The sequence below is a fragment of the Eleutherodactylus coqui genome, chromosome 7 (genome assembly GCF_035609145.1).
Source record: "Eleutherodactylus coqui strain aEleCoq1 chromosome 7, aEleCoq1.hap1, whole genome shotgun sequence".
Lineage (NCBI taxonomy): Eukaryota > Metazoa > Chordata > Amphibia > Anura > Eleutherodactylidae > Eleutherodactylus > Eleutherodactylus coqui.
Window position 1 is genome coordinate 101,268,234 of NC_089843.1, and position 19,412 is coordinate 101,287,645.

Genomic DNA, 19,412 nt, shown 5'->3' on the forward strand with positions numbered 1-19,412 from the left:
TGGCACGCGGCAGGGTTGCCCCCTCTCCCCATCACTGTTCATCTTGTCCCTCGAGTCCCTCCTCCTGAGGGTCAGACAAGACCCGGGATTTAGGGGCCTGCAGGTGGGAGAACAGCAGATTTCGGCGGCGGCTTTCGCCGACGACATCGCCTTTGTGGTCACGGAGCCCCAGAAGAGTCTCCCCAGACTCTCTGAACTGCTTGAAGAGTTCGGGACATTCTCAAATTTTAAGATTAATTTTACAAAATCAACAGCACTGAATGTCTCCATCCCGCAAAGGCAATTTGAAATCTTAAGAAGCAACTCCCCTTTTACTTGGTCGTCTTCCCATTTGGAATACCTTGGGATTAAATTGACCAAAAAAGCGGAAGACCTATACGCTACTAATTTCATTCCCCTCATTGCCCGGGTCAAACAACTGCTCAAGTCATATGACATTCCCTATATCTCCTGGCTGGGGAGAAAGAATATTATAAAGTCATATATCCTCCCGCTCATTCTTTACAAAATAAGAATGCTCCCTATTCACCTACCCACCAAATTTTTCAAACTAATGCGTGCGGCTTTTTCGGCGTTCATATGGAGACAGAGGAGACCGAGATTAGCACAGGGGTTGATGACTAGGAAGAAAAGGGAGGGGGGTGTGGACCTCCCCAACCTTTACGATTATTATTGCGCTGCTCAACTCCGCTACTGGTGGGACATCTCTAGATTGAGGTATGACGAACCGCTCTCAAGGCTGTTAGTAGAGCATCGTAACGTGCCGCTATCTGAGATGCTATGGCTACCCACAAGTGCCCAATATCGGGCCAAAACGTTTAACCCCCTCCTTAGGGGACCTTGCGAAGTGTGGGATAAGCGCAGAACGGAGCTGGCGCCGTCTCCCTCGCCTATCTCCCCCATTGATGTGATACCGGGATTAATGAACTCACAGGGCGATCGACCCCGGGCACCAGTTTGGAGCAAATGCAGGTCGATCTCCATAGCCAACTTGCAAGCGCTGGCGCATTTAACACCACTGGCGATCCTCCAAAAACTATTCCCCTCGGAATCCCTCTCCTTCTTAGAGGGTGCTCAACTGGCGGCTGTCTTCAAAGAATTTCTCGGGAAGTTCAAATCGACCAGACCCCTCACTGTGTTTGAAAAGTCCTGGGCAGATAATAGAACCGCACACAAAAAGATTTCGTTTATTCGCAGGACCTTTATCTCCCCCTTCCTACCCTACAAACCAGCTTTTCTTACATCGTGGGAGAAGGAGCTGGGCATCCGGCTCACGGAGGAGGAGACCGGGACGATCCTTGATACGTCCTTCGGACTCACCCCCTGCGTAATTGCACAGGAGGCTCACTACAAGGTACTAGTCAGATGGTACCGAACGCCACAATGGCTATTTGAACATAAGCTCACTCCTCAAGATTCCTGCTGGAGATGTTTGAGAGAGACGGGCTCATATCTACACATCTGGTGGGATTGCCCGGTGTTGGCCCCCTTCTGGAGGGATGTAGGGAAAATCATTGAAAAGGTTGCGCCGGGTGTCTGCCTATCCCCTGACCTGGTTTTCTTGTGGAGGCCGAGTAAACATTTTCACCCAAAAAAGAACAAACTAGTTGCCTTACTAATAGACACAGCTAAATCCCTCATTCCCCGCCTTTGGCTTCAGAGTGTTCCCCCTTCGCTGGGTCTCTGGAGGGAGAGAGTGGACAGCTTATACTCCTTGGAGGAACTGCACAGCTGGTCAAATAATACCTATGACAAATTCATTGTGACTTGGGCCCCTTGGCGAGAGGTGAGATCCGCGGCGTTGTGGGATGTATGAGAGGTAACCCCCATGAACCACCCGCTGTGGTGGTCCCCCCTATTCTACTCCCCTCCCATCCTCCCTCCCCCTTCCCTTACTGTGAGTGTCTGTGTTTGTCTTGTCCTGTTCGTCTTATCTTGAGCAGACGGTTAAAGGTTGAACGTCAGCTCAGTCCATTGCCGGACGTCAAAGCTCCCCAGTTCGATCATTCTAATAGTTAATATTGTTTTAGATTTTTCAAGTGGAGAATAATACGTTTGTAGAGGAGTCATTTTGTGGGAGCGTCGTTACGCATTGGACTGTAGTACATTCGAATGTCTGCCTGTGTAGAAATGATGTCAGATTCCTTGTATACCCTATGTAAACCATAATAAAATTGGATTTAAAAAAAAAAAAAAAAAATACGCAATCTGACTGCGTAGTTGTCATTTTTACGAACGTTGCCAAGAGGCAATACAAGCAAGAAAGTTAAAAAAAAAAAAAAAAAAAAGATACCAGGAAGGCAGTGCATGACAACATGCGTGAGATACTCTGTCATGCGCAGGCATGTGCAATCACAATGATGCGCAGCGCCACATACTGGTAAAATGATGCAATTTTTGCACAGCATTTTACCATATGCCCGTGTGAGCCCGGCCTAAGAGAAAAATCAATGCAAGCTGCATATAAAACTGTATCATGAAATGTGCAATGGATACAAAAGAGACACAAAGTAGAGCATATGCTGTTGAAAAGCACAAGGCACGACACTAAAGTCCACCCAGCTTACACAATGGAAGGTTAGCTCTCATGAACTATTCTCTCCCGGCCCACAGTATGAGCCTAAAAGCAGCACAGCAAATACACACCAATTGTCCAGCTCAAAAAGAACCTTAAAATACTGAATAACTGAGAATAGCCGGGGAAATGGAAAGCGGGAGAACAGAGAGCGAGCAAAGGGAAAAATGACCCGTTATTCTGAACGAAGCTTTTATTTGTATCCATAAATAATCACATTTTGGAAAATTCAATAAAAGAATTAAAAAAATAAATAAAGAAGCCACAAAACCAAACCACTTGTCATATTTCTGAATCCCGTCACTGCTCCGTGGCTACTGATGAGATATGTGCGACACAAATTGATTGCAGTGATTATAAACCTGTTACCAGGGTAAACACCATAAGCTTTGCAGATGGCCAGTGTATTACTAGATATTAGAACATCTGCTCCCCGCAACTTCTGCTGCCATTTATTTTGATAAGTGAGAACCGCTGCACACTTCCAGCAATGAATGCAATTTTTCTCCATTTGCAGAGTCCTGATTTTTCATGCAAAGGCCTTTTTTTGAAACATTGCTCATGTTACTTCCTTTGACCTTATGGGCATTGCAGCACATTGCAGCTCGGAGCCCTGACTGTATAAACTCAGTTGTGCTCCATATCGGGACGACTTGATTATGGATGCGGGGTGATAAGCTGCAACAAGTGTGACCGGTAATGGAACGTTTGCGCTTCATGTAATTTCCAATTGGCTGCTTCTACCTCCCCAGCTCAGGTAGACCATCTAGCCAAAAGTATACAAGTCTCCACCATAGACCCTTTGCCACTACCTAGGGGGATGGCTTTCTAGTTATGATCATCTAAATCACCAACCATAAAAAGACTTCATGCTGGTTGAGGTTACCGCCAATTCTGGCTTCCACAACCTGTCACATCCGATAAGGCGGCTTCACATCTGCATCGGAACCTCCGGCCGGAGATTCAGCCACAGACGGCTGCAAATATCGGAAAACAAAGTGCCGCATGCGGTGCCGTTTGGTTCCGTCCAGAAACTGAACCATTTGGCTGCGGGAATATCCCTTTCCTGTTCCCCGAACAGAGCAAGGAAGCAGAATCCTCAGTGTAGATTTGAAACCATCCTAAGTTATGGATTAAAGATGAGCGAACACCAAAATGTTCGGGTTCGCGTTATTCTAAACTAACTTCCCGCGATGTTCGGGTGTTCGTTTCGAATAACGAACCCCATTGAAGTCAATGGGCGACCGGAACATTTTTGTATTTCGCCGATGCTCGCTAAGGTTTTCATGTGTGAAAATCTTGGCAATTCAAGAAAATGATGGGAACGATACAGCAACGGATAGGGCAGGCGAGGGGCTACATGTTGGGCTGCATCTCAAGTTCACAGGTCCCACTATTAAGCCACAATAGCGGCAAGAGTGAGACCCCCCCCCCCCCCCCCGCACTGTCAGCATAACGATCGTTCTCCTCTGCCACAGCTGTAACAGCTGTGGCAGAGAAGAACGATGTTAGCCCATTGAATTCAATGGAGCCGGCAATACAGCCGACTCCACTGAATGCAATGGGCTGCCGGCGATCGCGGGATGAATTGTCGGAAAGGGCTTAAATATATAAGCCCTTCCCTGCAATTCATCCAGAAATGTGTAAAAATAAAAAATATATATATACTCACCTGGTGCCGACAGACGGAGTTCAGCGCGGCAGGCTGCAGTTCTCCTGAACTACTCACAGCTGTTCAGAGCAGTTCAGGAGAACTGCAGCCTGCCGCGCTGAACTCCGTCTGTCGGCACCAGGTGAGTATATATATATATTTTTTATTTTTACACATTTCTGGATGAATTGCAGGGAAGGGCTTATATATTTAAGCCCTTTCCGACAATTCATCCCGCGATCGCCGGCAGCCCAAAATGTTCGGGTTCGCGTTATTCTAAACTAACTTCCCGCGATGTTCGGGTGTTCGTTTCGAATAACGAACCCCATTGAAGTCAATGGGCGACCGGAACATTTTTGTATTTCGCCGATGCTCGCTAAGGTTTTCATGTGTGAAAATCTTGGCAATTCAAGAAAATGATGGGAACGATACAGCAACGGATAGGGCAGGCGAGGGGCTACATGTTGGGCTGCATCTCAAGTTCACAGGTCCCACTATTAAGCCACAATAGCGGCAAGAGTGAGACCCCCCCCCCCCCCCCCGCACTGTCAGCATAACGATCGTTCTCCTCTGCCACAGCTGTAACAGCTGTGGCAGAGAAGAACGATGTTAGCCCATTGAATTCAATGGAGCCGGCAATACAGCCGACTCCACTGAATGCAATGGGCTGCCGGCGATCGCGGGATGAATTGTCGGAAAGGGCTTAAATATATAAGCCCTTCCCTGCAATTCATCCAGAAATGTGTAAAAATAAAAAATATATATATACTCACCTGGTGCCGACAGACGGAGTTCAGCGCGGCAGGCTGCAGTTCTCCTGAACTACTCACAGCTGTTCAGAGCAGTTCAGGAGAACTGCAGCCTGCCGCGCTGAACTCCGTCTGTCGGCACCAGGTGAGTATATATATATATTTTTTATTTTTACACATTTCTGGATGAATTGCAGGGAAGGGCTTATATATTTAAGCCCTTTCCGACAATTCATCCCGCGATCGCCGGCAGCCCATTGCATTCAGTGGAGTCGGCTGTATTGCCAGTTCCATTGAATTCAATGGGCAAACATCGTTCTTCTCTGTCACAGCTGTTACAGCTGTGGCAGAGAAGAAGGATTTGTCTTCTATATGTTCTCAATGGGGTTGGCGCTGCTGCCGCCGGCCCCATTGAGCGCATATAGAAAAGATTTCTCAGGGAAGAAAGTTAAAGTAACCCGAACATCCGAACATCGTGTGGTGTTCGTTACGAATAACGAACATCCCGAACACCCTAATATTCGCCCGAGCATCAAGCTCGGACGAGTACGTTCGCTCATCTCTAGTTATGATGGAGTCCCGGGTGTACTTTATATACTTCAGCTGGTCTCACACGGGCTTTTCAATGGTTTCCTTTACTCATGCGATGTTGCAAGAAAAAAATATAATTGCGGCATGCTCTATCTTTCTGCGATTTGCAATTTTTTATCTTCCACGTTTCCTTATGGAGCCTCCTTTTTATCGCATTGCAAAGCAGGAACTTGCGATTTTCGGCGATGCGTTTTTAACAATAGAAACTTGTATTGTCTTACTCGCAAAAAATTGTGAAAAAAGCACGTGAGAAAATCACAAGCGAAAGCTACGTTTTTGCAAGAAAAAGCAGTGCTGACACTCAAAGATTGTGGGGGAAAAAAAAGACATGATTTTGCCAAAACTTTCTTGCACCGATATCGTGATCACCCGTGTGAAACCAGCCTTACATGGCTCAATTTTTTGGTGAGTGTGCATTCACTCCCATGGAGAACAGTGGCAGTGCATGCGCAGTAACTGGAGAAAAAGAGGATAGGGTAGATAGACAAGGGTGACAGCGAGGGAACGGGGAGCCGGGAAGTAGAACTACTACACCCTTGGACTCCAGGTTCTCTGTCCTATAAACCACCATAACTTAGTTTATGGTGCTTATAGGTTGCGACAGGTCCTCTTTAATGTCAGGATTCTTAGCACAGAAACGGTCATGTCAAGGTCATCCTAGAGGACATGGAGCTCAGTTGGGACATAATGTGCATCTGCAAACTGCGGCTATTGGTCAGCTAAAAGATGGACACTGATGCAGATCATTTTGATCCTGACTCTTCCCCAAAGACAGAGGTCCGGGATGAGAAGGATCGGGCAGGAATCCTTAGTTCTAATGGGAAATAAACCACCCACAGGGCATATTGGCAACTTTGCAATGAAAGCACTCTGCCATGTCCATCTTGCATGCGGGGAGTTAGGCCGCCTGCAGACGGCTGGGTCGGATCCCACTGTGAGGATTCTCGCAGCGGGACCCAACTCGAGCCCCTGCAGGGACCAGTGCGGCGCTCCCCTCTCCCGCGGCTCCGGCTCTCTGACGTGCCGGCTGCTGGCCAGCCAATTCATGCGCAGAGCGGAGCTGGCGCCTGGGAGTGACATTTCTGTGCGAGCCTCTGTGAGACCCGCGCAGGAATACAGCATGCCGCAATTTGTTTTCCGCGTCCATTTGCATGCAGACAAATCACGACCGTCTGCAGAATTTCCGCCCGTGTGCAGGGGGCCTTAGGAAGAATAGCTGCTGTTTAGTAAATAGCTACTCAAAAGGCACAACTGTAGCCTAGTTTATATGTTTTTACAGTTCTGTCCACTAGAGGACACCAAAAGACAATTTTTTGCTGCATTGAACACAGAATTTCAGAGTAGGTAGAGCACGTAGCATTACCTTCTTTTAGCCTCCTCGTACTGTAGGCTTAGCCTGACCTTTTCTGCCAGATTTGCTCGGCTCCTCATTCCAATCTGTAAATAAATAAAAGATATAATAAAGCAAAATGTGGTTTATGCAGCTGATGAAAACTAATAGTTTTAAAGCCTAAAATGCTATTAAAGAACTCTTCATGGTCACAGGCAATATAGCAAATCTTGGTGAAAGGGTGTGAAGCACTAAGCATCCAGTTGCTCCAAAGCAAAAGTGGGATCAGTAAGAAACTTGGTGATGTTCTGTTCCTTCCGACGCAGGAAAGCACTAATTCACCATGTTGTGGTTACACACATGTTCCTTCACAGTTTTGCTCAAGTAACTTTATGGATCATTCCTCACTAAAGTAATAACCGGGAACATAATGCACAGGTCTATCTGGTCCCCGGGTATGGCTCCGCTTCAGAGTCAGCTCAGGTTGGAGAACGGGTGCAGCTATTCTCAGCCATTACAGTCCAGAAGAGGGTTTCTAACTTTGTACTCCTTTTCATACTGCGCTGCACGCTATCGTATTAAACGTTTCTCCCCATTTTTTGTCTAGAGCCGATGTGTGCATCTTCATGTCAATAGGCTGCAAACACATCCTGTGTGATCTGATTCTGCAGTCATAGTCCCTTCTGTCATATGCTAACTTTCCCAATGTACGTTACAAAGTAGGGGACTCTTTAAAAAGCTGCTTAAAGGGATTTTCCAGGAAATTATTATTGATGACCTGTCCTCTGGATAGGTCATTAATAGTTGATCAGCTGGGTCTCACTGCTTGGGACCCCCTGCTGATCAGCATCCTAACACACAGCAGTCAGGGCAGACGCTGCTGCTCTCACCCTTGTACTGGCCAGCACTTGTAATTGCATGCTGGGGTCTCATTAAAATCAATGGGAGCTGTACCTGCATTTACAAGCTCTGGCTTCCGCTCCGTATCCCTGTGTGTTGAGGCACTGACTGTGGACGCACGCACGATCAGCTGATCGACCAGGGTCTCAAGCAGCGGACGCCGGATGATTAACTATTGATGACCTATCCTGACAGGTCATCAATAGTATCTCCCTGTAAAACCCCTTTAACTCCCTTTTTGTACTTGTACTATTTTTATGGTACACTCATTGTCCAAAAAAATCAAGCACCTAGGAGTTATCAGAATAATTAAGCTTGCTCTGTGTGATTGTAACGTTGATTTAGTAGTAATAGTACAACAGCTGGAGAGCCACTGGCTGCGGATCATTGGCTTATTCATGAACGCAGTTCCTCTTTCCATGAGACTTTATATTTATCCATTCATACATTCATCCACTGGGTGGCGCTGTTCTACAATTGGATGAGGCTTTGCAGACTTGAGATTGCAAGTGATAATTGCATAAGTAAATCTGTGCAGGGGTAAGCATGTCCCATGGAAGTATGCAGTCAGATTATACTTATTTGCAATTGCATTTGTATGGATTTAGAGGTTTGTAAGATTTAACCCTCATGCACATATAGTCGCTCATGAAAATAGCAGTACTGGTATAGGAGGTCAGTGGCCATGACTGCTCTAAACTTATATGACAACGATACACAAGATTGGCAGAGTACATCCGTTTTGTTAAAAAATGAATTCAATTAATTAGAAAAATGGTATCGGGGGTCCTCTGCTTTGGATAATCCCAAAGGATTGTACAATGTTCATTAAAGTCAACGGGCTGTGCATGGCCTCCATAGCAGGAAACGCACTTCACAGCTTCACCCTCCTCTATTAGGGTGGGGTCACACCCTGATATTTTGGTAAAGGAAAAAAAAAAACAAAAAAAAACAAAACTTTTCTACACTTTTTTTTTGAGCCAAAGCCAGAGGTGAATTCCAGAGGAATGAGAAACATAAAGGTAGATCCTGCACTACTTCTCTTTGCTGGATCCACTTCCGGCTTTGGCTCAAAAAAGTGCAGTAACACTTACCCAAAGAACTGTGCAAAGTCTCCCAGAGGGCTCATTCACGTCAGCGTTAGAATTCAGTTTTCCTGCTCTGTTCAGGAAGCCTGCAGACCATTGGGATAATTTGGGGGTTTTAAAGGCGATTATAATTTGACAGCATCTTCCCATTCCCCCCCCCCCCCCCCCCCAATGGTGAATCTCTTGGGCCATTGTTGTTGAATACAGAGATTTTGGCCGCTTTCTCGATTCAAGGGAGAGGGGTTTGGGAAGTTTGCCCCAGGAATGGAAGAGGAAAAGAAGACATGCCTGCCACAATGTTGGTACTTTGTCAGCGAGCCAATTGATCAGCGCATCGCTGGCTCCAGGTACGTTGATGGCATATGTGTTGGCTTGGCGGGAATGGGAGACGTGGTCGTTAGATTTTGGGGACATTAGGACAGAGGAGGATAGTGGTTTTTTTATTTGTTGGGGTTGGTTGGGGAATAAGTCACCAGGGGAACTTGTCAATGGCTAAGGTGAACGGCTCTATGGCGGCCTTAGCATATGTTTTTGAAACTGGGGGGAGTACAGGTTGTAACGAAGCATGCTTTGGGGATCAAGCCTTAGCATGTTTTGGGAGATGCGTGTTCGCCGTCTTTTCAAAACGGGTCAAGGAGAGAAGGGGAAGAGAATAACTGTAGGCCAAGTGCTGGTGGCAGGTACGGGTCTGGTAAAAACGTTGGGAAGTTCATATAAGGGAGTCTGGGGGGAGCACGGGTCCATAGTTACAGCATGCAGATGGGTTTTTCCTGTTCAGGTTTTTTTTTACGATGGTGTTTCATCACGTTGTGATGATGGTTCCCGTTCTGGGAAACACTCTGTTAGGGCGGGGGCAGCTACTGAAGCAGCTGCATTAGGCTTAGATGTGGAAACAGTGAAGAAGGTCAGCAGGTGAGAGTCCGGGCGGTACAGGTCTCATATACGACTGCATTTGTTGAAGAAGTTATGGGAGTGGTGGGAGGTGATTTACTATGGGGGCTTTGCTTTACAGATCACCGCCCAGCCTTAGTCTGGATAATAGGACATTCCTGTTTATTGGGGTGCAGTAAGGGTGGATGTTCATCCTAACAGAAGGCAGTTGAGAAGGGAAAGAAGCTTGACAGTGATGAGATGGACAGGAGTGAGGGGGATGTCCTTCTGCAGGGTATTGACGGATTTTCAAAGGTTGGCGAGTTTGGACAAGATACCAGACATTTTGGTTGTCATGTGGAGGATGACAATTTGGATAGAAGACAGTCTAGAGATTGATCGCGAGATATTAGGTATAACACGCTTAGGCTGCTCAGTCATATCAGGGGTTGATAATTGTTTAAGGTCAATAAAGGGTTTGAACAGGGCTCGGATAAAATTAAATTGGGTAGTTTTACATTTTGTAGGCCGTAATGGAGGAGTGGCGGTTAGCAATTTGGATTTATAAATGGGGCACTGTGAGTTTACAGTGCATCTAAAGCGGGAGGCATTGATCTATGGTCGCTAGCGATTCAGGAGGGGATCGAGTGAGCGATGGTTTTGTGGGGTCAAGCCGTGCTTGCTGTGGCAGTTACGGGGATCCTTGGAGTCAGAGTGGAGTGGAGGGAAAGCAGGGGGCTGGATAGCCGCTTTTCCCCTTTATTGATTAAGGATTATGGTGGGTCTGTCGCCTCTTGTCTCTGACAGGCCAGAGTCCCTGCAGAGACGGTGGGAGTGTCTAGCCTTGGAATGGCTAGTGGGTCTCTGAGTCGGGAGGTAGGCGACTGGAGGCAAGTGGTGATATTGGGTCTCCTGAATCAGTTGGCTTGCTCGGGAAGCAGTTGTTGGGAAATTGGGTCTTCCAAGCCAGCCGGTGTGCAGCGGGAGGCATTACGATATATTTCCCTGGTTGGTGAGGCGACAGAATTGTTTGGGGCTCCAACGACCTTCCTCTTTCCTGGGGTAAAAGGTTTATTTTATGCAAATGTATCTTTGTAATAAATGGCTGCTTTGGACAATTTATCCAAAATCAAGGAGAGTCTGTCGTTAATTAGGTTGTTGGAGGTGAATTGGTGGAGGTATTACTCGGTGGGGGCTACAGCAGGAACGACTCAGTTATACCCGGGTCATGACCCCGAGGGCAGCATAACCTCAAGTGAGCAAGTTTCTTATGGATCAGTTTCACTAAGAATCCACATCAGAATTGGGAAAATACAGTAACCTGAGTGACTTTGAATGGGCCTGGTCATCAGTACTAGACCAGCCGGGGCCAGGATTTCAAAAACTGATAATCTTTTGTTTTCTCATGCAATGGTCTGAGCAGTGGAAAAACTATCAAATTTGTAGCAACTACAGTCCACATGAGCTAATACTCCTGCAGAGCGATTTTAATACTTAGTGGGATCTGTGCCACTACTAACTGCTGCCGTTCTGAAGGCCAAAGGAGGTTCGACACGCCGAGATGGATGTCTCTAATAAGGTGGCCAGTCTATATGAATAGTGCCAACTTCATAGAAAGTTAATTGATCTTGTAGGTCTGTGTGAGATAGGGCTCCTATAATACGAGCACAATGTATGTACAGCATTGCAGAATATGATTGCTCTAGATATGCAACAGAACATACATAGTATTGCGGGCTGCGGATTTTCAATTTCTAAAGTCTACAAACATTTTGTTTTGCTGCAATGTGAGCAATTCTTTAAAGCAGGGCTTCCTTTTCTGGCGCTGCAGCTTGCAGCAGATTTGCAGTGTGGCATGCGGCAGGCTCTACAAACCACGGAACCGATTGTGCAGTATTGTAATCAGACTGGCAACATGTGCTAAGGCAAAAATCTAATGGAGGAGAGTATAAAGACACACTACACTCCGATTACAGATATGCTTGTCCTAAATGTGACTGGAATCTCAAAGAAGATCTAAAGACAGGAAAGAAAGAAAAAGGAGTAAAAAATTATTGAAAAGCAATTTGCCAAAGAACGACCAAGGAAAGTAGAGCGATTTCTGAAAGTGGTTATAAAAATAATAGGGCTAGAGAGAGGACTTAGTTTCACAGGCTGAAAAGAATATATTTGATCATGGCTAAATGATGGAATATTGGTGTGCGGTATAATAAGGAAACATAAGCGCTACTGAAAAAAATGATATTTCTCCCAAAGTCAAGAGGGCATTGTCTTGCTCACCAAGAAAGAAAAAGACAGCACGTATTGGCTCTCCCCCCCCCCCCCCCTGTACTTTCATCTTTAATACTAAGTGAAGAGGAGCGCCTGACTGAGTTTTTCCAAACATAGCGACCCTCCGTAGAGGCTGATGGTCACTCATATTAACCCGTTGCAATCCAATTTTGGATTCAGGGTTTCCTAGAGGGCTTTCTCTTTCTGCCATTATACAAATGACGCCATCTGCTGGCTAGAGCCAGTACTGCAGTGTAGGACATGCTGGAGAGGCCCCCGACAACAGAGCGGCCAGTAATATACAGTAAGAATACCCTGTCGGACGTCTTCCGACATCAGACATTCTGATTGAAGGCTGTACAGCTCTGAAGACGTCAGACAGTGGATTGGAAAGGGTTAATGTGTTAAATGTCTGTCTGGTCTCCGTTCTCCAAGAGCATCCGCTACTACACTTTATGAACATTAAAATAACTAATCCGAACCAAGCATGCAAGGTGGAGCTGTAAGGTTGGAAGCAGGAAAAAGGAGGAGTTACAAAGTTGGCCAAATAAAGCAATTTTTAGCTAAATGAACTTCGGCTTTACTAATGTATTCATTTTCTAAATAAGCTTTGGAAATTTTTGTGCATGAGAATTCAATACACACATCTTACTAAGTCCCTGCAGGAAAAAAAGATGCACTTACAGTATCTGATTTTTTTCACTGAGTTTTCCTTCTCCTGCATTCAAGTTTCTGACTTGGGGGTGTTCCTAGCACTGATCAGCTGGTCTCTGGAATGTCCACAAGCTTATCTCCCTTTTATCTTTCAGAGGAGGTGTAATATAACCACTTCCACTCACTACTACACCTCTATGCCTCATTCCCTCTCTGAGTAGCCATCCCATGTAAAAAGGCCTTTATACAGTTTTGGTAAATGAGGCCCAAAACGTTTTATTCTGCTGTAGTCATTGCTAGGGGAATATGAGACACAATGGCTGCCAACAAAGATGGGACAGCATTTTGTGTCCTTGATTTTCATGTCTGCCCGTCTGTTATTCGAGTGCAATGTTATTTTCTAATATAGTTTGGTGACAAGCTAACCAGCGGGCGCACAGTTCGAAAGAGGTACTCCAATTTTAAGGAAAAAGGTTGCGTCTTTAAGCAAATGCCATCCAGCTGTCCACCAGTAAGAGGGAAACTAGTAGAGCGTGTCCGGGCAAGTGTCACGCAAACTCTTTAGAAATCCCCCATCAGAGCAAGCGGAGAACTGGGCATCCCGTAGCCGACTGCGTGGGAGATTCTACAGAAACTTTTGCAATGTAATCCCTACTGACTGCAGTTGTTACCGGCTCTGAAACCGGACAACAAAGCGAGGCGACGCTCTTTCTGCGAGAGTATACAAACTCTAATCGAAACCAATGGTTTCGTGGAATCTTTAGTATTTTTCGCCTTTCGGGTGCAGTTAAACGTAATATGAGAATTTGGGGGAGGGAAAACCCGCTTGCCTACATGAAGCGTATGCGTGACTCCTCCAAGGGGACCAGAAATCATATGCAGCCTTATTATCCCCAAGTGAATGTGTTTTACGCTATAACCTATAGGAAAGTGTTTCCTTATGGAAAACGTGGCCGTACAATCATGGGGATTTCATACCTAGACACGCTACAGATATGGTTTCTGCTGCAGCTGGAACAGGAAATTCCAGGTTTCATCTTCCAACGCGTAGGAATCTTTTGGGCAGCAACGGCCATTGTAGTCAGGCGTGTGACGTCACAATTTAGTCATCGTTCTCCCGTGACACCTCCGCTTGGCGCGGAGTCCCTTTTACTTATTGTCAAGTCTTTTTGAGTTTTTGTATCCATTGATATCAAATTTAGATATCCAAGTGTCATTAAACGTGAGTTATGAGGGTTTCACATTGGGAAGGTCATTTATAATAACCCTGTGTAAAGGATGTAGCGCTTTGGGGATTTCTGCCTTTCTGCTCTTATAAGAGAGCAGAACAACAGAGACCCTAGCGCAGATGAGCAGACCCTAAGAAAGGACTACACTAGTAATATTTCTCCAGGTCTGCTATGTAAAATAATGACAAATTGTTCCTACAAGTCCTCATAGCTCATCACAATACTGTAGGTCTCTATACATATATGTATGGCGGTTCAATCCCCTAACTAAACTTCACATGGAGTAATAACATTCTCCCAGCACAAAACTTACATCACCAGAAATATCAGTCTGTGACCCCGCATCCAGCGTCTGTCTGGACAGCGACAAATGAGAGTTGGTGAGGCTCGATGTTAAGTCTGGCTCTGATCTTCCTCTGCCTTGTTCTAGATGAAATCTTTCCTTCAGCTTTGCGAGGCTCTAATACAACAAAGCGAACGTACATGTTACAGCGGTAAAGCAAGAAGAAAAACACAAGAAAACAAATAGTTCTAACCACCGTGTTTCGTCTGTACAGGAGAAAGAAAAAAAACTCTAAAGAAAGCTGAACCGCACCGAGTGAGGAGGTGAACTACTCATATTCCATAGAAGAGGCATGAGAATACATATCGGTAGGCAAACACTACTGATACTAAAGGACACGTGAAAACCCCTAAAACAAGGGGGATTGTCATGGGTGACTTGCAGTGCTAGGGTCCTAGGTTCAAATTTGACCAAGGAGAAAATCTGCATGGAGCTGGAAAACTCCAAACAGCTGGTCAGATTTGAACCTAGGACTGCAGAGCTGCAAGGCAATAGTGCTAACCACTAAGCCACCATGCATCATGAAAACTCCATGCAGATGTTGTCCTTGGTCAGATTTGAACCTAGGTCCCCAGTGCTGCAAGCCAACACTGCCATCCACTATGCTGCTTGCTTCTTCTACGTTTCTACGCCAGAGAATAAGCAAAACGCATGGTGAACATATAAATTCCATGCAGTTGTTGTCCATTGTCAGATTTGAACTTAGGATCCCCAGCGCTGCAAGGCACAGGTGCTAACCACTGAGCCACCAAGCTTCTGTGTGCTTCTTGCTTCTGACTAAAGACATCTACATGGCGTTCGTACATTCTCGTTAGGATTTTTCTTCTTGTTCTCTTCCGGAGAACAAAGGCAGTAACATGGTGGTTTAGTGGTTCGCTGGTTCTGCAGAATTGAACCACTCAGGTTCTGGTTAAACTAAAATTTTTAACCAAGGTTCTCCTCGATTTTGGGTTCTACAGGTTTGGTTTGCTCATATCTCAAAAGGGATACATACAAAAGCAGAGCAACTGCATAACAATGCCGATTTATAAGCTCTTAGAAAATAATGCCTTTAACCCTTTCCAATCTAATTTTGTATTCAGGCATTCCTAAAAGGCTTTCTCTTTTTGCTGTTATACAATGGTGCCATCTGCTAGCCAAAGTCAGTGTGTGTGACCCAGAGAGGCTCCAACAGCGGATTGGCTGGCAATAGACGGTAAGAATACCCTGTCGGACAACTTCTGACATTGGAGCTGTACAAGCTTCAATCAGAACGTAGAAAGACGTCAGACAGTGGATTGGAAAGGGTTAATACTTTTTCGACATTCTGATATCCTTTTACAGCAACTAATGATTTGCTTTCCAAGGTAGAGACATTATTCCGAGGCACCCCATGCACAGGCAGCATACAGAATTAGTCCATATCAGCCCTTTAACATGGTAGAGTCAGCCCGGGATGCAATAGGTTACAGCGGCTGACAACATGAACAGGCTTTTCCGGGTCAGCTGGAAATGCAGTACTGACAGTAGAGAATGTATACTCCCGCTTCCTGCGGATTACAAGGATATTCAGGGTCTTCTTAGAGAGAATTTTCTAATGCATTTTAAGTAGTTTTTACGCCCCCAATCCTGGAGACATCCTTGTCGTGGTCTCCGGTGTTACACACAGACAATAGGACAGTTCATCCTGACAGCTCATTACTCATCAGTGGTCCCACACACCTGCATGAGGTCCTGCTTCTCCTTCTCCCCGGTGCTGATTGCCTTCCTGATGCTCTTTAGTTCCGAGAGGATGTCCTTTGCTTCTCGAAGCTCATAACCACTCTGTCCTCCTGACATTTTTTGGTCAATACTATAAGTAAAGAGATACAAGTTTTAGGAGTCACCTTCAGTAAAGCTATGAAAAATATAAAATAAATCATTAACATTTTGTACTGTAAATATAATTTTATATTTGCTATTTTGTCCAAGGGTAAAGGGATTATCCCACCTATTCACTGGAAAGGTGATAAAGGTTTGCTTTCTCAGGGCCCCATAGTCATCAGAACAAGGGTCCTTAGCCCCCCGTTACTTCTTATTGCACGTCTGCAGTGAGGAAGCGCTGAAACGGAGTGGTGGTCCCACCAGGACACTGCCGCTTCCTTTAATGTCTGTGCACATGTGTGACCACCGCTCCATTCAAGCTCTTCCCCACTGCAGGGTCCCATTAAATGGCACCCAGAACAGCAGCCCCGATCCCCACCGCTCCGGGTCCTGAAGTAGTTAGCTGACAACTGAACGATATATGACTATAGAAGTGGGGACTGGGGCCAGATGGACTGGCCAGGAAGTGGATGATGGGGTATTTAATGGGTGAGAATTGCTTTTTTTCTATTTTAGCACATTTTTTGTTTACTTTTAAGTTGTTCGTGACAACCGGCTGTAAACATACGGCCGATAGAGTACAAAGTGGACTCCGGAGCTGAGCCGGCATGTGTTGGCTGTTTGAAGCACCTGAAAGGTGCCTACTTGGATTGCGCAAGTCAAAGCGGACCATGGCAAATAAGCAGCTAGCTAGGGGAAGGGAGGTCTCCCGCAATCAAATCAACCTCCCGTAATCACATGTGCAGAGTGCCAATGGGTTCACCGGGCTGCAATGTGCAGTACTGCATTCTATTAAGCCCACGACGTAACAGACCAACACCGAGATGTACAATATACTGCAATGCAGAAGTACATACAAATAAGCTTAATCAAAGATTTAAAAAAAAATATGCTGTATATAAAAAATATATTCAACATATGATTGTTGCTTCCATAAAAGTCTATACTATTAAAATATAGTATTTATCCTGCATGCAAATGGTGCTACAATTGCATTTCTTTTGGGCACCCTGTCTCCTAAAAGAAAAAAAAAGAAATTACAAAAAAGTGATTAAAAAGTCGCTCCAAAACAGCGCCTATTAAAATTCCAGCTCGCTTTGCAAAAAAACAAGCTGTCGGCTCCATCGTTACAAAAATGTAATAAGTTATGGGCCTCAGAATATGGTGACAAAAAGCAATATTTTTTTTAAACGAAAGGGTGTTTATATTTATATATATATATATGTTTATATAAGTAGTAAAACAAAAACTGTATACATTTTGTATCCCTGCATTTGTACCTTCCTGCAGAATTTCCCCCCGGCCCTCATACGGAGAATATGAAATAAAAAATGTTATGGCTCTTGATGAGCGGGGGACGAAAAGTGAAAAAAAAAAATAATGTTAAAAATTGCTGGTCATTAAAGGGTTAAACACTTAGAAAACCCCTTTAAATATTTCCCATGCCTGCTAACACCAGTTGAATTACTGTTGGTAGGAAAACCCCTTCAACAATTATCAATTGCTAAGCGTTATCCCAAACATGATTTCTGCACTTCTGCAGACTATTCCCAGGTAGCGCGGTCTAACACGTCGCGGGCGCAGCGTCACATGTGCCCCTATGTCTCTGTACGAGGCACGTCTGAGTTTCTCTAACAACTGCCCATTGTTTCCCTGTGGTATGTTGTTGTCAGTTTCTCAAACATGCTTTGGATTCCTATCAAAATTGCTTGCAAGCAAGCTGCTTTAAAACAATACGGCGTTGTTGTATTAATATAGAAAGGCTGCTTGGCTAACCTTTAATCTGGCACTGCGGCGCGAGGTGTGATTACTTAAGGTACAGGAAGAACGGAAGGGAAATAAACCATTTCTGGTCTAGTTTGTGCTGCTACAACACACAACAGAAGCATACTGTGTGATTCCCTCCGCCAGGCGAGATGCATCTTCCTCGCCGCACGCTAACAAGTGGCGATCTTAAATTATACAAGACAAACAGTAGAAAAGAAACTGAGTGTCATTTCCAATGAATGTCACCGACAGGACTGAAACGAAATCAGCTCGACTAATACATTCTTTGTGACCCATCTCAAAGGAGTGCTTCCTTAGGCTAGCACCAAAGGCAGGACACGAAGAACAGACAGATAGGGGGATATATTTAGCTTGTGACAAGCGGTAAAGTTATAATGAGCCTAAATCAAATACCCAAAATCTAGGCCATAGAAACAGTCCTGCTGGCTTCCCCTGACCTCCGCATGGAAAACATTAAATTGAAGATATTCATCAGTAGGTCTGCTCGGAGATGGAAGGGCGACATTATTTTAGGAGGATGAAACACAACATGAATAGTGAGGGAGTAGTCTAAGTGACGGGCGCTCTAACTGGTTTACTGGGACCTTGCCAACTGATGCAGGAGCCTCGCCACCATAGTCATAATCCACATTACAATAATGCTCAATATGCTCCTCTGGTGGACTGGCATGTTAATACCTTCCTGTCTGCAACATGCTAATGACGTGACACAACCTTTTTAATGGGCTTCTTGCACAGGGACCATGTGTGAAAAAGTTATCCCCCATTTGCATAGTTTTCAGATCGGTCGGGGTTTGACTGCTAGGTACCCCACCAATCCCAAGAACGGGGCTCTGGCACATCCTGGAGTGCAGGCAGCAGCTGTCGCACATGTATGTTAATTTCAATGGGACTGCCAGAGATGGCAGAATTCAAGGACCCAGCTATCTCTAACGACCCAATTGAAATGAAGGAAGTACTGACGATAGTCCTGTTCTAGGATCAGTTGGACCCCACCAGCCTGAAAGTTATGTGGATTGGGAATAACTTTATAACATGGCTTGTCCCCTTAAATTTTCCTGCTGACTTTGATGGTCTTGTCTGTTTATACTGACTGCAATAGGGAACCGAAATATTCTTTCCGACACATTCATTCTGAGTGGTGTGTCTCCGAATGCAGATCAGGAACGCTATCTTTTCACCTTAGGGAGAGCACTGAGAAGGTGAGTGAGGAGACGTATAAGGTCATGCATGCTCCTCTGGGAAATATGCAAATAAGGGAGATAGAATACCTCTGCAGCGCCATCTATTGGAAGGTAGCATTCCTGCAAATCAAGGCTAGACTCTTTATACAAGCCTTGTAACAATTCCCAGGTCATTGTTACAAGGCTAGTATAAAGTGACTGACATCGACTTGCAGGAATGCGGCCTTCCAATAGGTGGCGCTGGAGAGGTATTGCTCTATCTCCCTTATATCCGAAAGCAGAAAAAAACACTTCTGCATCTGGGCAGTTTCTAGGGAGCCCCTTGGTGTCATTATTGACGTCACAAG

General features: G+C 45.2%; 1 protein-coding gene across 1 annotated transcript in view; it reads right to left on the minus strand.

Annotated features, from left to right (window-relative positions):
- Positions 1-19,412, minus strand: part of WWC2 (WW and C2 domain containing 2) — a 157,477-nt gene that overhangs the window by 63,784 nt on the left and 74,281 nt on the right. The window contains exons 6-8 of the mRNA XM_066573497.1: positions 15,953-16,082; positions 14,222-14,368; positions 6,930-7,003 (exon numbers count right to left, since the gene is read on the minus strand). Coding sequence (XP_066429594.1) covers positions 6,930-7,003; positions 14,222-14,368; positions 15,953-16,082 — 351 coding nt within the window. The remainder of the gene's footprint in view (positions 1-6,929; positions 7,004-14,221; positions 14,369-15,952; positions 16,083-19,412) is intronic.